General features: G+C 37.8%; 1 protein-coding gene across 1 annotated transcript; it reads right to left on the bottom strand.

The window, feature by feature from the left end:
- Nucleotides 1–517: 517 nt before the first annotated feature.
- Nucleotides 518–1336, bottom strand: LOC142179967 (uncharacterized). Its single transcript, XM_075250872.1, has 2 exons — nucleotides 885–1336; nucleotides 518–830 (listed from the first exon to the last, which is right to left on the bottom strand). Exons 1-2 carry the CDS (start codon nucleotides 1334–1336, stop codon nucleotides 518–520), a joined length of 765 nt encoding a protein of 254 aa, XP_075106973.1.
- Between the last annotated feature and the right edge of the window lie 20103 nt (nucleotides 1337–21439).

Raw genomic sequence — 21439 nt, 5'->3', positions numbered from 1 at the left:
CAGATGCCAGGTACGTTTTTTTGCCTTCTTTCACTATTTGTATTTCTCATTTCTTCTTGTCTTCATCTTCGGGGCAAGGGTGTCCCCCCCTCCTTTTTATTCTTTTAATTTTCTTTCTTTTTCTTTCGCGTTTTATTCAATTTTGCTTCAAATCTCTTTATTTTTACACCGCTTTATTTCTACACAGTTAAAATATAATATTAAGCATAAAGTAATGTAATTAATACTCAAAAGATGATTAAGAGTGCTATAATGTGAGACAATAATAGTTAAATATATGCATTTTTGACGGAACCTCAACACTCCACACTTTGCTTTTTTGGTCAAAATAAAATTTTTATTCAACCAAGTAAAGATTTATACAAAGCTAACTCTTTTGGACTCAAGAGTTAGTTCTCTAGGAAGATTAAAACTACACTATAATCTAACTATGTAGGGTAACAATTCAATCTATCTAATATCCTCTTCCATTTACAATTTCTCTGCCCTTTAACATGTAACTGTATAACTATTTCCTTCACCCTCTGCATAGCCTCTTGCTTCCTTTGTTGAAATCTTCTTGCATTTCTCTCCGCCCAGATATGATAGACAATTGTTGAAAGAGAAATACTAGAATATGAGCCCTTGGTCTGTTGTTGATCCTGCTTGCTATCCAAGTGACTTCCTCCTGCCAAGCGTCAGTGTTCCTTCTTATTCCCAACCAGCCTAGGATAGAATTCCACACCTGATGTGAATAAGGACAATCAAATAGGATATGCTCCAAGGTTTCCTCCATGCCAGATTCACACAATACACACTCTTTTCCAATCTGTATTCCCCATCTCTCTAACCTGTCAACAGTAGATAGCTTGTGATGGATTCCTAACCAGAGAATGAATTAGTGCCTGAGAATAGTACTTAGCACCAAAGCTATTTTCTTCCAATCTACTTTCTGAAACTGGGGAGTGAAGAATTGATATACTTTTTTAATGCTGAACTTTCCCTGCATCTCAAATCTTTTTAACAATACCTCAGGGTCACCATGATTCACTAGCCAGCTCTTTGCTTCCAATATCTTCCTAACTAGCCAACAAGCTTGGTTAGGAATAGGAATTTGCATTAGATCTCTCTGCTTTATATAGAAGCAATGAATCCATTTTACCCATAGACTATCTTTTTTTTGAGTAACATCCCATAAAAGCTTACAGATAGCTGATTTGTTCCATCTATATAATTCCAAAATATTTAATCCTCCAACAGACCTAGGCATGCACAGTTTTTCCCAAGCTAATAGAGTTTTTCTGAAAACCTCATTTGTACATGTCCATAGGAATGTTCTGCATACATTTGTTACCATACTGATGATCTTTTTTGGCAGTAGAAAGATTTAAGCCCAGTAAGTCTGCATCTCAAATAATACACTTTTAATCAGTTGCAGTCTCCCACTGTAAGAAAGAAATTTAGTAGACCAGCATCTAATCTTTGCAATCATCTTTTCCACAAGTGGTAAACATTGGTGAATTGTGAGTTTCCTGGAGGATAGTGGTACTCCTTAGTATCTAAATGGAATTTTCCCAGCAGAAAAGCCCATCTCCTGAATGATCTAGTTCTTGAATTCACTGGACACCCCTGCTACATAGAGTGAACTTTTATCCATTGGCTTTGAGCCCAAAAACTTCAGAGAAGTGATTAAATATCTATAACATTAACTGGATGGAGATCCTATCTGCCCTGCAATACAGTAACAAATCATCCGCAAAGCAAATGTGTACTAGATCCAACTTTGAGCATGTGATGGTAATTGAAATCAGGGTTTAGTTTCAAGTTCTTCAGGGATCTATTCAAATACTCCATAGCCAAGACAAATAGTTAATGGGGCATTGGATCCCCTTGCCTTAGTCCCTTTTTGCATGAAACATTGTGGTCAATCCACCATTAATCAATAGAGAATAGCTGACAGTTAAAACACAAGCCATGATCTAGTTGACCATCTTCAAAGGGAAGCAAAATACAAGCAACACCATCTATAGGAATACACACTCCACTGAGCCCAAAAACTTCAGAGAAGTGATTAAATGCATGTAACATTATCTGGATGGAGATCCTATTTGCCCTGCAACACAGTAACAAATCATCCGCAAAGCAAATGTGTACTAGATCCAACTTTGAGCATCTGGGATGGTAATTAAAATCAGGGTTTTGTTTTAATTTCTTCAGGGATCTATTCAAATACTCCATATCCAAGACAAATAGTTAAGGGGGCATTGGATCCCCTTGCCTTAGTCCTTTTTTGCCTGAAACCTTGTGGTAAATCCACTATTGATCAATAGAGAATAGCTGATAGTTGAAACACAAACCATGATCTAGTTGACCATCTTCAAAGGGAAGCCAAATTCAAGCAACACCATCTGTAGGAATCCCCACTTCACTGAGTCATAAGCCTTCTTCATGTCTATTTTGACAATACACTTAGGTGTAACCCCTTTCCTAGAGTATTCTTTGACCAATTCATGGGTTGCTATCACATTGTCCAAAATACTTCTCCCCTCAATAAAGGCTGATTGAGATGGGCCTACAATGAGATCCACTACTGTCTTCAATTTAGTTGTCAAGATTTTTGCAATTAGCTTGTATAGAGTTGAACAACAAGCTATTGGTCTAAATTCTTTGACCATAGTAGGAGCTGAAACTTTAGGTACCTGTGTCACAGTGGTACAATTTATCTCTTTTAGAAGCTGCCCATTTTCAAAAAACTTTAGTATTGCTGTTATTACCTCTTCTCCAATAGTATCCCAGTATGCTTTGAAAAATTCTGCTAGGAAGCCATCTATGCCTGGAGCTTTGTCATTTGGTAGTTCCTTGAGAGCCTGTGTCACATCCTCCCTAGTCACAGGTTTGACCAGGTCCTATTGCTTAGCTGCAAATAAACAAGATCCATTTCTTGCTAAAACTATGTCAATACAAGGTAACACTGCTGCAAAGGTGCCTAGTAAACTCTTGAAGAAAGTGATGAATTCCTGTTGGACTAACTTTGGATCAGTGATTAAAACTCCCTGCTCATTCTGAATTGAAGAAATTTTGTTTCTGGCCTGTCTAGCTTTCATGTGAGCTTGAAAGAATTTGGTATTTGAGTCACCAGAAGAGATCCATGTAGACTTGGATTTCTGTCTGAGGACTCTTTCATGAATGACATCCCATTTTTCCATCTCTATCAATGTCTCATTTTCCTCATTTATAAGCATGCTATTGAATAGGTCATCTGTAAGATTGTCTTGGATATCACCTAGATTTTGTTTCAGATTAAGTAATCTGCACTCTAATGATGAGTATTCTTTATTCAAATGCTTAGCTTCTAACTCCACCAATTTCAGCTTCTGCCATACTACATATATACAATGTCCTCTGATATTTGGCTGTCACATATTTTGGACAATTATCTTAAGTGCTTTCTGTTGTAGCAGAACATTGAGAAGTCTGAAGGGGCTTCTCAGGTATTGTCTAGCAACTACAGTATTGATCACTATAGGAGAATGATCTGAGCAATCAAGATTGAGATAATTGGCTTCAATACTATTGTATGTCTGAAACCACTCAGCATTACCAAACACCCAATCAATATGGATGTATATTCTATCAGGGGCATCTCGTTTATTACACCAAGAGAATTGCCAGCCTTTCCTAGTAATCTGTCCTACCCCAAAATCTGTAATGCAATTTTGGAAGTCAATTGTTTCAGTAAGATGAACTGGTATCCCATTGACTCTATCATCACTATGCAGAAGAGTATTGAAATCTCCTAATATGATCCAAGGGCCATTTATAGTTCCTTTTAGGCTCCTTAACTGTTCCAACAATGGTTTACTTTCAGTGATAGTATTATGCCCATAGATATATGTTAAATCACAATTAAACTAAGACAACCTATCCTCAATATGACAGTGTATCAACTGGACAGATCTAAAGAGGATAGTCACTTCAACTGATGCTCTTCTCAAGCCAATCCAAATCCGTCCATTAGGTGCATGAGCATAATCAGTATAGAAGTCCCATTCTACCCCAAATATCCTAGTAACTTTTGTAACTTTATGTTGTTTAACTCTAGTCTCAAGGCAACCTATTAAGTCAATCTTATTTTTAAGCAAAAAGGCCTTGAGTTCTTTTTGCTTATGGGCCTTATTCAGCCCTCTAATGTTCCAAGAGTAGAAAATCATGGGAGCTGTCTTTTAGCAATTCTCTGACTTACTCTCTTTTCATGTTCTTCTTCATATATTCTCAGAGTTGAGTACTGATTTGGCCTCAAGGAGTCATCTGAATCACTTTCCAAGTTTGACTCATGGTGATTCCGAGCTTCATGCTGATTACTCTATCCATTCCCTTGAAACACTTCTATATATTTGCCACTTTGCTGCAACTGCACCTGAGTGGGAGCATTATGATCTTCCTCAGCTTTTGATGGTTCATTTTGTTTTCCAATGGGCATTGGGATATCTTGTTTAACCTTCCATTCCTTCTTATACTGCATTGGCTTCTTATGCACCTTTTTCTGAACTCTTGGTGGTTGCATTTGCTCAGGTTGATTCTCTTTTCCACAGTCTTCGGTATTATGCCCAAATTTGACACAATTCTGACAGAACTTAGGCACTCTTATTCAATGTCTTGATTCCAAATGTTGTCATCAGAGCTTTCAATGGTCACCTTGTCTGGCAGTGGTTGAGTTATGTCCATCTCAAAGAGAATTCTGCCATATGAGATTCTATCACCTTTGGCAGTCAATTTATTAGTACATATTAGTCGACCCAAATAGCTAGCAAGTCGATCCAAGTTCTCTTCAGTCCAGCATTGTAAAGGCAATTTAGGGAATGACACCCATAGAGGGACAAATCTCAGAGGCTCCTTGTTCAATTTGAAATCCGGTACCCATTCCTTTAGTATCATCAGTCTGTTGTTGAAGGTGTAAGGCCCATTTTGAAGTAAGATATGTTTATCCTCCTCCGAGTCAAACTTGAAGATGAAGTACCCATCATCATGAAGGAATACTCTCAGAGTTGAAACAAAATGCGACACTTCATAGACAAACTATAACATCTCCTTAAACGCAGGAGTGCCACCCAAAACATAACCAATTAATGCACTTCTCCATTTCCTACTATGTTCCTCCATTTCTGTTTCATTGAGCTTTACAACTTTGACTCCATTTTTAATAACTAGGGGGAAAAACTTCAATTTCATGCCTAGGTGTTGAGCTCGATTGTTTTTAACCACATCCGCCATAGTAGGGATTTCAGATCCAGAGTTTACCTTGGTAGGGCTTGGCGCAGGTTGTGCAATGGGGATTTCACATTATTTTCAAGAGGGCTTTTTTTTTTATCACTTTTCAGCTATCGTTGGTCACCATTTTTCACTTAATCATCCCTTTCTTCAAATTTATCAATTAATATAACAGTCTAAGCAACAGTGCTCAAGGAAGCAAGGTGCAAAAATTAGGGATTCAACAAAAAAATCAAAACAAAAATAGGCTTCCAAACGAAAGGCTATAGGCTCAAAGGGCTACTAGTGGTAAAATATCTGAAAATACTAAAATTCACAAGGCATATCAAAGAAAGCCGATTATCATTTTTTAAACTGAGCAACACTTTTATTTCGCTTCAATAACATGCAGGGCAAGTTCTAGACTAAAATATAAAATATTGAATATATGTAAGAAATCCTTACCACACATCGCACAAGTATCAATAAAGATGGATCAATTCTACTCTAAGACAGACATGATCATAGCGAATACAAAAATAAGAATAAGCTATATACAGAGTCACAATCTTGAGCTTAGGTGTCAGAAAGTCTGCTATTTTATTCATAACTCAAGCACTCAGAGGAAAGTACTACACAAGCTCAGGCCTAAATATGAAAGTATCAAACAAGTCACAAAAGTTTTTCTTCTCCCTCTTTTTCAACTCCTAAAAAAAATCTAATCCCAAAAATAAAATAAAAAATTATCCGGTTCAAGTTACATCCCCTAAAAAAAAATTCGATGCACAAAGAAACACCAAGGGGGATTATCACCTAACTAAAACTAATTAGAAACAAAAAAAAATCTTTTTTTTGGCATTATTTATTGGACCTTAATCCCTCAATAAAGCTGTTCACAAAATCCATCATCGGGACAAGTTCAAACTTTTCTAAAAATCACTACATTAAGAAAGAATACTACAACTAAGCTAGGATATCACAGGAAATCACTCAGACGATCTCCTCACCCCACACTTAAAATTGTGCAATGTTCTCAATGCATAAAATAAATAACAAGAGGGTAGAAGAGACTCCCTGGTAGGCCAAAGGCCGAAGCATTCGCAGCTCCCTCAGACTTCTCCCAGCTATGGTCCTTTGTGCGGGCACCCCTACACTTAGTTCAGACTACCTGCTCGCTATTGCACACGCCTATTGGCTTTGACTCCATGCTCCTACTCCCACAAAACACAAAAATAACACTACAAAGATAACAAAATTAAAAAAATTAAAAAATAAAAAGAAAAATAAAATTGGGTTGCCTCCCAACAAACGCTTGATTTAACGTCGCGGCACGACACCATCACTTTCATCAATTTGTCTTCCACTTTGAGGATATGAATTGCGTCCCCAATTTTGCATCAATTTTTCTGTCACGTTCATGGGGTGGTGGTGTAAAAATAAAGGAACCAAGCAATAGATATCGCATCTTGCACTTCTTGACCCTTAAGTGAGGAATGTCGTTTTGCCTTTTTGGTGTTGCAAATTTTAGAATATAAGGGTCTTGTTCTTCATCTATACATCTCTCCAAAGGCTCGAACTCTATGTCTCCATCTAAATATAATGTAGAAAAATAATTAAAATGAGGACCAACACGCCCCAACTCCAAAACTGCATTATTTTTTACATCCTCAATAATATATAATCCCTCAACCTCGGCATCATCAACAAAAGCATGGTCTAATGATTGGTATTCTCATTTTAGCTCCTCAATTTGGCCTAGAAGATCTTTTTCAGCTTCACACAACTCATCACTAAATTGTTGGGTGATCACACCCAACTATGCCTTATAAAAAGAACTAAGCGGTCGTTGCAAATAAAATCTGGTTTACAAGTCCGGTGTCAAATTCCATAGAGAACTAAGGCTTAGTTACAATTGTTCAATATTGCTAAGAAACACAAGTCCAAACAATTTTCTAGTTATAAAGATTTGATTTTTTATTTATACTAATTAACTAACAAATATTATATAGCAGTAAAATTATCAACTAACAAGGATGAAATTGGAGACAAGCCTAAGGAGGTCTAGAGTTATGATTTCCCCAATTATCAGAATCCTTCCCGCTACGCTTTCTATAATTTTGCCTAAATATTCTCTACCAATCATGAGTACTTTGATTGTCGTAGCTCTCTCTCGAGCAACTACTACAATTTACTAGACGTATTCTCTCGAACTACGCTAGCTGGCACTAATTCACTGCTCACTACGCTCGCACCAAGGTTTCGTTATCTCTAATCCCACATTTAAACCCTCCGTATCGATCTCTCAACTATGTTAGGAGTGGTGTTATTCAACAACTACCTAAATGTGTACTCTCTCTCTCTCGAGTAATATACATACTATATAGGCCCAGTTAATTGAGAGCTCTTCAGTTAACAACAATGAAAATATAGTTGAACAAGTAGAGAGAAATCAAAGGCTCAATTATATAAAAACATAACAAGAATTTATCGTACAAAAGGTTCTATCAAAACTCTAGATAATAAATTAGATATTCATAATAGTATGCAAAGCTACAATACTAGAATTCATAACCAATAATGAAAATAGGAAGAAAGAAGTGAAAAACTCATAGAAGAATGCTTTGTCTTGCTCCTGGTGTGTTCTTGCCTCCTTAGGTCGAAATCCCATCTCCAAAAATGCCCCCTTTGGTTGAATCTACCCTAAAAAAAGGCTCCTCCTGTGCTTGGCAGCCGTTTTTTTCTCCAAAATCATGTCCAATACTAGAATAACTCGTTTGGAGAGTATTTATGTCAATCTCCCGATCCAAATTCGGGTTTGGGTCTTTTAACCCGCGACCTTTAATTACCGTGCTATAGACCTCGCGAAGCCTGGTCTGTAGCGCGATCGACCTGGCTATTGACCTCGCGAAGCCTGGTCTATAGTGCAGTCGACCAGGCTATAGACCTCGCGAAGCCTGGTCTATAGCACTGTCAACCTGGCTATAGACCTCGCAAAGCCTGGTCTGTAGCACGGTTTGGGTACTTGATGCTTTTGGCTCTTTTCTTACATTTTTTGTCTACGTTTTGTGCAACTTTCATTCGATGATTCATTCCGATGTTTCTACACATAAAACAACAAAATTTAGCACAATTGTCGCACAATAACTCACTAAACCAATAAAATATAGGGCGAGTAATGTGCTAAAAGTATAGCATTTTGGCCAAACATCACCACCCCACACTTAAACATTGCTCGTCCTCGAGTCAACTACCAATTCCTAGAGCACTTTTATTCCTTTTTAGCACATCTGAAGCATACCATACCTATGACCATGGTTGATAGCAACAATTAAAATTTAGCATATGCCTTCAAACTTCCCTTTACTTTATGCCATACTTCAAAAATTTATTCAACAAAAAAACATCATATTTATAACAATCCTAACCTCACAAACCGACTCAATATCACAATGCATTCATGGCTTGAACACTAATCATCATAGAGAAATCTTATAATGTCACCTATCCCTTGCGAAATCATGTGCCCTCACAATAAGAACAAGAGAGTAAGTTGAATCCACACATTCGAATCAAATGCTCAAATATATTTTAAGGACTCACATATATCAAAGAATCCCTCACTCTCACAAAGAAGTCACATGCATACACAAAGTACCATAGGCTTGCTCATTATGTAAACCTCTACTAATGTAGGCTTGCTCGATCTAAAATCAATTAGGGCTTTTTATGGATGTAATGTGGGCTAAAGGACGGGTAGGATAAATTTAGGAATAGTGACTAACCCTCCAAAGCACTTTAACACATCACAAAATTAATTATAAGCGCATTTTTCTTCCACCAAAGTGCAATTTCACAAACAATTTCATCCCCAAAGTATTTCCTCTTTCTTTAAGCACTACTTTAATTAATACACACTAGAAAGGACAAGATATGCTTATTTTCCTTTGCTACATATTTGTTTTCTTTTCAACAATACTCTTTTTTTCCCTTCTACCATTCCTGCTAGCGGTGTATTCCTTACAATATAAGTGAATCTTTCTTTCTTTCATTGGTTCCACTCAAAAGCCACCCAAGTTCCATCCTTACTTCTTTTAGCGCTTATTTTACAATTAAAGTGCTTTAAGATGTAAAAGAATCAAAATAATGATAATTAAGAACAAAGAGGTATATGCTTGTAATGTGGTTTCCAAATAAAAGTTTATAGGCTCAAAAGGGTTGACTAGAGATAATTTTTATTGTGGTAAGCATTAAGCTCAAACAAATCAAAGAAAGCGTAAAATTATTTTTCAAACCTAGCAAAACCTAAAATTTCGCACTCACATGTCGGGCAAGTTCTAGACTCTAATGCAATGACATGGACTATACACTTTCTTACCACACATGGCACATGACTCACTAAGGACGGTTCCATTCCGATTCTCAAACAATTGCAAGTATTCACGGAGCCACAAAATATTAAGCATCAAGCACAAAGTGACACCAACCAAGAAAACGAGATATAGGCATCAATAACATGTTATCTACTCAACAAGGCATCATAAGCATTTTCAGACCATAGGGAAGGTACTACACATGCTAGAGCCTAAATATGCTACTATCAAACAAGTCAAAAGGGCACCTAGAAATTTCATCTTCCTTCTTTTATTCCCTAAATTCTATTCTACTCTAAAAATAAAAAACTATGACCTAGTTCAAACTACATCCCATGAAAAAGAACCGAGGCACAAAGAAAAACCACGAGGGATTATTACTACCTAAAAGAATAAAAAGACATATTTTTGTATTTTTCTATTTTCTCTATAAAAAAATGTGTATTTTTGGTTGGACTTTAAACCCTCAAGAAAAATGTCTAGTATATCCATCGTCGGGAAAAGTCCAATTTTTTTCTATTTTTCTAAAAAAAATATTTATTCAATTAAACTAACACAACTAAAATAGCATAGAAAGTCACCCATACAATCTCCTCACCCCACACTTAAAATTGTGCATTGTCCCCAATGCACACCCATAAATACAAGAGGGTAAAAGAAACTCCCTGGTAGGACAAAGGCCGAAGCATTAGCATCTCATGGGGTACTCAGACTTCTCCCATACTTAGTTCTTTGTGCGGGCACCCTACACTTAGTTCCAACCATCTGGTTTGCTGTTGCATCCTTCCAATAGCTTAGCTTTCCATGCTCCTAGAAAATCAAAAATCGACACTACAAAAATAATACAATTTAAAAATAAAAAATAAAAATAAAAGAAAAGAAAGCAGTAAAGCTGGGTTGCCTTCCAACAAGCGCTTGATTTAATGTCGCGACACGACATGAATCAACTTTACCACTTTTCTCTCCACTTCGAACTTATGAATTGGACCTCAAGTTTTGCTTCAAGCTTATGATTATGCTCCTGGGGTGGTGGAACGAATCTAACTGGCCCAAGAAAATAATGTAGTATTCTGCACTTCTTGGCCTTTAGATGAGATGTGTTATCTCGACTTTCTAGCAAGAAGAATTCCAGAATGTAGTCACCTTGTTCCTCATTCCTTGACTCCTCAAGTGGCTCGGATGACTCTATGTCTATATCATCATCCAAACACAATGTGGAAAAATGCTTGGAGTGTGGACCAATGTGCTCAACTACATGAACTGTCTACATCCTCAATACCAATGACACTAGAGTTAACTAAATATGTATCCTCAATATCCTTGGTTGACTCTAGTATCTCTTCTACAATATCGGCATCCTCAAATTCTAGTTTGATTGATTGTTGGTGTTCTACTATGACCTCCTTCATTAGAACCTCAATTTTGGTATCTAATTCATGCTCTTCTTGGCTACTATCCATAATATTGGCTTGTTGAGCATTAAATGTTTCAACTAGTTGACTCACTTGTGCCTCCAAGTTGCGAATAGCAGCATCTTTCCTTTGTATGTGTAGTTGTTGCTCATTATTTTGTTCCACAAGGCACCTTAACATACCTTTGATCTCTTTCAAGCTCTCATTCCTGGGTTCTTTGTTCCTATTAACTTCACAAGAAAAAGAAGAACCATCAAAGTAAGGGGTTGGAGGAAGATAAGAAACATAAGCACAACCATGAAAGTGACCATCTTGACCACCACACATATCACACACATTCCATACATAAGATTGAGTTGGTGCACATAACTCGCTCTCGGAAATATTTTGATAATTTTGCCATGGGTGATTTCCTCCACAATATGCAAAAGGAGGGTCAAAAGTAGAATTACCAACATCAAAACTCTCATAATTCGAAGATGCCATGTTTCTAAAATCAACAAATAAACAAAAATTAAAAAAATCAAATACAAGAAAACAAAAATAAAACTTCAATGCAACCTAGTAATATGTACACCTACAGCTGCACCGTTAGTTCCCCGGCAACGGTGCCAAAATTTAATCACGCCCAACTATGCCTTAAAAAAGGACTAAGCGGTCGTTGCAAATATAATCCGGTTTACAAGTTCGGAGTCGCATCCCATAGAGAACTAAGGCTTAGCTACAATTTTTCAATATTGCTAAGAAATACAAGTCCAAATAATTTTCTAGTTATAAAGATTTGATTTTTTATTTATACTAATTAACTAACAAATATTATAAAGCAGTAAAATTATCAACTAACAAGGATGAAATTGGAGACAAGCCTAAGGAGGTCTAGAGTTATGATTTTCCCAATTATCAGAATCCTTCCCGCTACGCTTTCTATAATTTCGCCTAAGTATTCTCTACCAATCGTGAGTACTTTGATTGTCGTAGCTCTCTCTCGAGCAACTACCATAATTTATTAGACGTATTCTCTCGAACTATGCTAGCTGGCACTAATTCACTGCTCATTACGATGCACCAAGGTTTCGTTATCTTTAATCCCACCTTTAAACTCTCTCGAACTATCCCAAGGAGTGGTGTTGTTCAACAACTACATAAATGTGTACTCTCTCTCTCGAGCAATATACACACTATATAGGCGCAATTAATTGAGAGCTCTTCAGTTAACAACAATGAAAATATAGTTGAATAAGTAGAGAAAAATCAAAGGCTCAATTATATAAAAACATAACAAGAATTTATCCTACAAAAGGTTCTATCAAAACTCTAGATAAGAAGTTAGATATTCATAATACTATGCAAAGCTACAATACTAGAATTCATAACCAATAATGAAAATAGGAAGAAGAAAGTGAAAAACTCATAGAAGAAATCTTTGCCTTGCTCCTGGTGTGTTCTTGCCTCCTTAGATCGAAATCCCATCTCCAAAAACGCCGCTTTGGTTGAATGTACCCTAAAAACGGCTCTTCCTGTGCTTGACAGCCTTTTTCTTCTCCAAAATCGTGTCCAACACTAGAATAACTCATTTGGGGAGTATTTATGTCAATCTCCCGATCCAAATTCGGGTTTGGGTCTTTTAACCCACAACTTTTAATTACCGTGCTATAGACCTCGCGAAGCCTGGTCTGTAGCGCGATCGACCTGGCTATAGACCTTGCAAAGCCTGGTCTATAGCGCGGTCAACCAGGCTATAGACCTCGCAAAGCCTGGTCTGTAGCGCGGTCGACCTGGCCTGGTCTATAGCGCGGTCGACCATGCTATAGACCTCGTGAAGCCTGATCTATAGCACGATTAACCTGGCTATAGACCTCGCAAAGCCTGGTCTATAGCACGGTTTGGGTACTTGATTCTTTTGGCTCTTTTCTTGCATTGCTTGTCCACGTTTTATGCAACTTTCATTCGATGATTCATTTAGATATTCCTACACATAAAATAACACAATTTAGCGTAATTGTCACACAATAACTCAATAAACCAACAAAATATAGGGCGAGTAATGTGCTAAAAGTATAGCATTTTGGCTTAACATCATTGGGCGTTACACGCATCAACCTTTGCACTGAAATCTGCATCCAAGTTGCGCACAACTAAGCCAAACCTCTCAATTTCTTGTGCAAGATCAACTTTCTCCTTAGACCAATCATTCACCAGCGTTGTTAGTAAACAACGTCGTTTCACATATTTCCTTAATCGATAATTTTCGTCACAATACCAACCCTTACTCCCATGTTCAAATTCAGACTTTCAAGAGGTCAGGTCATGACAAGCCCAAAAATACGGGCCATAAAAGTCTTCCGTCAACCAAGCTTCTTCATCAATTATCTTATCTCCATATATTTCATCCCTAGATGTCACGATCAGAGAACTAGAAACACACTAAGAGAAAATATCAAATAGTTATAAAAATAAAAATATTTACGGAAAAAATAAAACTTTTAAATATAAAAGTAAAAGTTTAATCTAGAAAAATAGCTAATTTCTAAGTCCCCGGCAACGACGCCAAAAACTTGTTGCTCCCAAACGCACACGCAAGTATACGTAGTTATACAAGTAATATAGGATTGTAAGTCCAGTTATCGTACCCACATGGACTTGTGATTAACTATTTACTAAATTAAACTACTATAATTAATCTATCCAAGCGAATATCTAACTATGAATATTTAACTAACACTAATCAAGAGTAAAAAATTAAAAGATTAAAGGAAACAACTTGGCGAAATTAGACACAAATTCAATGGGAGCTGATATTCTAGAGCTACGGGTTAACTAACAATCCCGTTGAGTCTTTCACTTAAATTGTCTAATTAATTTATCTGATTTATTGATTGACATGGTTAATATTACTTGTAGCCTTCTCCCGAAGTATTACTCGCCTATTGAAGTTAACCTAACGCCTATATTTCTATAGAATTAGGATTAACAAGAACGCATTAATAATTCCCGTATAATAACCAAGCAAGGCGATTAGGTATATCCCTATCCGAACCGCAAATCTGTTCCCGATACTCAAGTTCAAGTTCTTGCTCTACCCAATCTTATATGCAATCTAGAATTCCTTCTCTCGAGTTCAATCCTAGATTCGTAGATAGTATTTAATTGGTGATCAAGCAATCAAATAATTAAGTGCAAGATTGAATAAATAAACCAATATGATAAAATAATAAAAATAATTCAAGTTTCAAACTAAAACGTTCATATAGCACCCACAACTCTAAAACTAATAAACTATGAAATTAAGGGAAGAGTAGAGAAGAGAAGAAAAACTTGTTAGAAGCCTCCTCCAAGCGTGGTATGTGTTCCCTGCCTCCAAATTATGTTAGATCCTCACCAAATTAGGTTTAGAACCCCTTTTATACGAGTTGGGATCGTGTAAGGCCGAAATAACTTTGTCCCGGACGAAATACAAAAAGTCGCGCACCACAGCAGACCGGTGCGAGGGGCTGGCCTAGCACTAAATCCAGTGAATTTTGCCATTTTGCTTTTGAATCCCACAGATGGCAGGTAAGTTTTTTTCCTTCTTTCACTATTTGTATTTCTCTTTGAATTGTATTTCTCATTTCTTCTTGTCTTCAACTTGGTGGACAAGGGTGTCCCCTTTTTCTATTCTTTTAATTTTCTTTCTTTTTCCTGCGTATTTTATTTAATTTTGCTCCAAATCTCTTTATCTTCATACCGCTTTGTTCCTACACAGTTATAATGTAATATTAAGCACAAAGTAATATAATTAATACTCAAAAGATGATTAAAAGTGTTATAATGTGAGACAATAATGATTAAATATATGCATTTTTTCGAAACACATCACATCTTTAACATATATTAGCTCTCTGTAATTCACAACCTTTACATGTTGGATCTTCTAGGTTCTAGCTATGAACACCATGTCTATTGAGCTCTACGTGTCATCATACTGTGGTAGTTCAAATCAAGATGTTCGATGTGATATAAAGTGAGTTATAAACTAGTACTTGAATACGAGAGGATGATGTTATTTTGATATTGATATAGTAACAAATACTTATATTCTAAAATAAATATTTAGTAACATATAATCTATTAAGTTTCTTTACAGGAAAAGAAAAGACGTAAAAGAAAAGAGATGTTCGAGAATTTGAAGGTCAAGAGCAAGGAGGATAGTGGAGAAACAACAGCCTACTAATAGAGATGGAGGTTTAAAGTATTAGATTCATTCGAACGTAGTACTTTAATTTTTACGCAAATTAAAGTATATATTTATATATAAAAAAAATTTAAAATTAAAATAAATAATAAATATAAATTTATAACTTTAAAAATACAATGAGTTCAAAATTAATAAATTTATAATTAAATATATAAACCTTAAATTCTGATTCGGTCTTTAAGCCTGTAGAGATTAAGATTATTCTTCCTTAGGATAGTGGAAGTGAAAAGGAGAGTTGCCTTTCAAGTCGTAGGGCAAAAATAGCCGCCCCAACCGCCACCCTTGTCTCGTGGAAACTCAAAATGTAATCCTGTTGAAAGATAAGTTAAGAAAAAAGACCTTTCAAATATATGAAGCCAACACACGGTTTTGACATTTAATACCCATCTCCAACTGCTATAAAGCAAATAAATCAAGAATTTCCAGCTTCAGGATCTTGTATTGAGGTTCGCGCTTCGGATTTTCTTCTACTGAACTATAAGAATTTACTGTACTAACTTTGGAAGTGAGACACATGGCCTTCTCCAATGAATTGTGCGGATTATTGACTTTTTAAAGGTCTTTAATTGATATTTGGTTTAACTTTTCGATACCTCATGTTTTATTATTTTGGAAAGTTCTAAATTATTTGTTAACACTGATAAGTTATTTTATAAATATGTAAATTCTTTTAATAAAATAAGGTAATCACTATCCAGCTGATTGAGATAAAGATTTGACGGCTAAACCTTCATTTGTTTTAAACATAATTCGAATGCTTCACTAAACATCCTTTCCTCTATCACTTTCAGGTCATGTTTTGGAACAGAATCTGGAATCTTTCCTATGCCAATCTCAGATCAATGACTTGAATGGGACAGGTCATTGATCTTAGTAGCCATTAACCCAAAACTTTGGTATTAACAGCTTCGTCTTCCATTCTTCAACTTACATCAGTTTCTTCTTCTTCTTCTTCTAACCTCTACACCATACATGACGCATCAACGGAGTCATCAATGGAATTCAAAATCCAAGCTTCCTGTAATCATATCATAGGTGCTACACTAATACCAACTCAAATAAATGAAGTGATACAAACAAATATAAAATCTTCAATATATGACTAGTAAAAGTTTAAACATTCTTCCACTTGAACACATTAACTTAAAGATTTCTCAAAAGCTATAAAAATATTCTAAGGAATATAATAAAACAACTCTTGGCAATATTATATATATATCATCAGCGATATCCATGGCTACAAATATTGAAGTAACAATGGGGTACTAGTGTAGCAAAAAATAGCTTAGATGAACAAAGGCTATTTCGTTGTTAGTCCTTCAAACGCGTACGACTTAGTTTCCATAACATTTTCTGGACGCCTAGTCAATAAGCGCACTCGATTTCTGTAATAAAATGTGAGCAGCGGATTCACTTCAACATGTTGCATTTTTTTCACGTAGGGGTTAATAAATTAAAGTTTAGATACAACAAACAAGAAAAATACTTAGTAGAAGTTATAACTCGTTGTATCAAAAATGGCGAGATAGTTGTTTACTCGAGCTAAAAATCGAATGCTCAATTCGTTTCTTGTCATTACACTCCAAAAAATGAGAGGACTATCTGTATACGGTTCAAACCGAGCCCACCCAATTTTTCTATCTGACCGGGACCGGGGAGCTACATCGAAGGTCGGCCCCGTAGTGGATCAGACCAAGGTACGAGGACAAAGTACCAAGTTCGTGATTCGAGGTACCTGTCGAGATCGAGGCCAGCAGCAATCGAGACCGAATAAGACAGGCATCGAGCAAGATCGAAGATAACATAATAACGGAAAGACGAAATATCCGCGACTGGTCGAAGATCATGGCGAAAATCTCGGAACGGATCAAATTAGGAACGGTTAATTAGCTAATCATGGGATTTTCTTCTATAACTAGAGTTATATCATAAGTAGAATTCCTCTACTATATAAAGGGGAGTATTAACCATTTGTAAGGACACATTGTTCACAGACATCAAAGCTATATAATTATCTTTTTCGTTTATACTATTGTTCATCATTTTGTTATATTTTGATTGTTCTTACATCAACTAGTTCGAGGGTATCCAAACTTTAGGGATGAGTTCCATTCTAATACTGGTTTGCTTTACTTTATAGTTTATTTCTGTTATTAATCTTCATATTTATCAATTGGTGTTAAGTGAAATCACGTGTCCTTAGAACCACATTACAAGTTTAATTGTTATCCAATTTTAAGGGTAAAAAGTTTGGCGCTCACCGTGTGGCTAAGGATAATAGTGATTGCTTAATACTGATTCCGATAACGCACACTGCTTTATACTTGTTCTCTTAAGAATCTTTGTTTTCAGGATAAACATGTCAAACTCACAAGCAGCGCATACACACGGTGACAACGGCCTCGGATTTCACGGGAAAAATGACAATATAGCCGCCCCAGGGATCGAGGCGCCTCAGGCTGACCTCGAGGGAGCACCAATTGCAAATCCGTCGAGGTCAGTTCACATGTTGCCCTAAATGCAAATTTGGGCGTTGATCCCGAAGGTAGCATACGCAAGGAAGTTCGATCTGGTGGTCGAGGTACGTAGGGCGGAGAAGATGGTGAAGTTTGCCTCCAATTGATATTCGAAATATTACAGGCTCAACAAGCCGCTATATCACAATGTGCCGAAAAGGTCGAACGCCAACGAATCGGGGACTGACCACGCCAACGAATCGGAAACTCTCAGGTTGACCAAATACCGGGGGAACAGCCGATTCTAAAGGGTATGGATTCAAAGAAATTTGTACAGAAGTCTTTCCCTCCAAGTGCGGCTCCGAAACCCATTCCGAAAAAATTCCGAATGCCAGAAATTCTAAGTATAATGGGACCACCGACCCTAATGAGCATGTCACTTCTTATACATGCGCAATAAAAGGGAATGACTTGGAAGACGATGAGATTGAATCTGTTTTACTGAAGAAATTTGGAGAAACCTTGTCGAAAGGAGCAATGATATGGTACCACAATTTGCCGCTTAATTCTATCGATTCCTTCGCCATGCTTGCAGATCCTTCGTAAAGGCACATGCTGGAGCAATAAAGGTTGCAACTAGGAAGTCGGACCTCTTCAAGGTGAAGCAAAAAGATAACAAAATATTGAGGAAATTCGTATCTCGATTCCAGATGGAATGCATGGAACTACCACCGGTCAAAGACGATTGGGCTGTTCAAGCCTTTACTCAGGGTTTGAACGAACGAAGTTCGGTGGCATCACGACAGCTAAAGCAGAATTTATTTGAATATCAAGCGGCAACCTGGGCCAATGTACATAATCGGTACCAGTTAAAGATCAGGGTCGAGGATGACCAATTGGGGACCCCTTCCGGTTTCGTTTATCCAAACAGGCCCGTTGGTAGAACTCAAAGGGATATCGACAGAGAACCCCGGTCGAACAGAGATCGGTATCAACCATACAACACAAATCGTACAAACAACGGCCCAGGACACAATCCCATCCGAAATGATCGAAAGAACGATCGAGGATAGAGCTCTCGAGGGCTCATGAGCAAAAATGGCTTCGATAAACATGCCGATCCCACAGAAGCACCACGGTTATCAGAGTACAACTTCAACATCGACGCATCAAGTATTGTGTCAGCCATTGGGAGAATCAAAGATACTAGATGGCCCAGACCCCTACAAACCGATCCATCCCAAAGAAACCCCCATCAAATATGCAAATACCATGGTAACATAGTCATAGAACCGAAGACTGCAGACATCTAAGGGAGGAGGTGGCTCGTCTATTCAACGAGGGTCACCTTCGAGAATTCTTGAGTGACCGAGCTAAGAACTATTTCAAAGACAGGGATGCGAACAGGAAAAATGAGAAAGAAGAACCACAGCACATGATTCACACGATCATTGGTGGGGTCGATATTCCACAAGGGACCATGTTCAAACGCACTAAAGTATTAATCACCAGGGAAAAACGAACTCGAGACTATGCGCCAGAAAGCACTTTATCAGTCAATGATGAGGAAGTAGAAGGGATCTTACAACCCCACAATGATGCTTTGGTAATTTCTATCCTTATGAATAAAATTCAGGTTAAATGTGTTTAATTGATCCAGGAAGCTCGGCCAATATTATTCGATCGAGGGTCGTGGAGCAGCTCGGCCTACAAGATCATATCGTACCCGCAGCTCGGATTCTCTATGTCTTCAACATGGCGAGTGAAACAACAAAAGGCGAAATCATCCTACCAGTAAATGTAGCCAGAACTATTCAAGAAACAAAGTTCCATGTGATCAAGGGTGATATGAGATACAACGCACTGCTCAGAAGACCCTGGATTCACAACATGAGAGCAGTCCCCTCAACCCTTCACCAAATACTGAAGTTCCCAACACCGGATGGAGTAAAAACGGTATATGCGGAACAACATGCTGCCAAAGAGATGTTCGTGATCGACGAAGTAATACCGGTATCGGCGCTTTCGTCAACAAAGGGATCGGAGTCCAAAGGAAAACAGGAAGCTAAATAGCAACCACAGCCACCAGCCTCGACTCAGTCGGAGAAGCAAGGAACGGACGAGGACGGTGACTACTGGATCCCTCGATCCTTCATAATCCCCGAGGATTCTGATGCCACCAAATCGACAGTCAAAGAGCTGGAGCAAGTCATACTGATCGAGCATATACCCGATCGAAAGGTATACCTGGGTACGGGGTTAACCCCCGAGCTCAGGGAAAATCTCATTAAATTTCTTATCAATAATTTGGATTGTTTTTCTTGGTCCCACCTAGATATGACAGGGATCCCGCCAGAGATCACTACACATCGACTGAGCTTGGACCTGAAGTTTCGCCCGGTAAAACAAAAGAGAAGGCCCCAGTCCGAGATAAAACATGCATTTATCAAGGATGAGGTAGCCAAACTTCTCAAAATAGGATCCATTCGGGAAGTAAAATATCCCGAATGGTTAGCAAACGCAGTCGTAGTCCTTAAAGGGGAAATAAACTTAGAATGTGCGTAGACTATAAAGATTTAAACAAAGCATGCCCTAAAGACTCTTTTCCTTTGCCGAATATCGATCGTATGATCGATTCCATGGCCGGTCACGAGATCCTTAGTTTTCACGATGCCTACTCCGATGCAATAAAATACAAATGAACCTGAAGGATCAGGAAAAGACTTCATTCATCACTAAGTACGGAACCTATTGTTATAATGTAATGCCGTTTAGACTAAAAAATACCGGTGCCACTTATCAGCGCTTAGTAAATCGAATGTTCGAAGAACAAATAGGTAAATCAATAGAGGTTTATATTGACGATATGCTAGTTAAGTGCTTGCAAGCAGAGGACCATTTGACACATTTGTAGGAGACCTTAGATATACTAAGGAAATACTACATGAAACGCAACCTGGAGAAATGTGCATTCGGGGTCAGCTAGGGGAAGTTCCTCGGCTTTATGGTATCAAATTGGGGGATCGAAATCAACCCCGATAAGATCAAGTCAATCGAAGACATCACAGTTGTGGACAATGTTAAGGCCATACAAAGATTAACAGGGCACATAGACGCCCTAGGCCGATTCATCTCGAGGTCTTCAGATAGAATTCACAGGTTCTTCTCACTGCTAAAAAAGAAGAATAGTTTTACATGGACCCCGGAATGCCAACAAGCATTGGAAGAATTAAAGCGGTACCTCTCGAGCCCGCCACTGCATCATACTCCGAAAACGGACGAGCAACTCTACTTGTATTTAGCAGTCTCGGAAATCGGGGTAAGTGGGGTCCTAGTTCGAGAAGAGCAAGGTACGCAATTTCCTGTTTACTATGTTAGTCGAACTTTAGGTGAGGCCGAGACCTGATACCCACACTTAGAAAAATTAGTGCTTGCTCATATAAGAGCCTCTAGGAAATTAAAACTATATTTTCAGTGTCACCCGATCTGTGTGGTGACTACTTATCCCCTTCGCAATATTTTGCATAAGCCCGAACTTCCGGGCCGATTGCCCAAATGGGCCATCGAGATTAGTGGGTACGATATCGAGTATCGACCCCGAACGACTATCAAGTCTCAAATCTTAGCGGACTTCGTGGCCGACTTTATGCCAGCCCTCGTACCCGAGGTCGAAAAGGAACTATTATTAAAGTCGGGTACATCATCGGGGGTGTGGACCCTCTTCACAGACGGTGCTTCGAA

The sequence above is a fragment of the Nicotiana tabacum genome, chromosome 4 (genome assembly GCF_000715075.1).
Source record: "Nicotiana tabacum cultivar K326 chromosome 4, ASM71507v2, whole genome shotgun sequence".
Lineage (NCBI taxonomy): Eukaryota > Viridiplantae > Streptophyta > Magnoliopsida > Solanales > Solanaceae > Nicotiana > Nicotiana tabacum.
The sequence above is the reverse complement of the archived record's forward strand: the minus strand, read 5'-3'. Positions and strand labels throughout refer to the sequence as shown.

Coding starts and splice junctions, on each gene's coding strand:
- LOC142179967 (XM_075250872.1), bottom strand. CDS start 1,336: ATGGTAACAAATGTATGCAGAACATTCCTATGGACATGTACAAATGAG. Junction 831..884: donor GTGCTAAGTACTATTCTCAG/GCACTAATTCAT, acceptor TACTGTTGACAG/GTTAGAGAGATGGGGAATAC.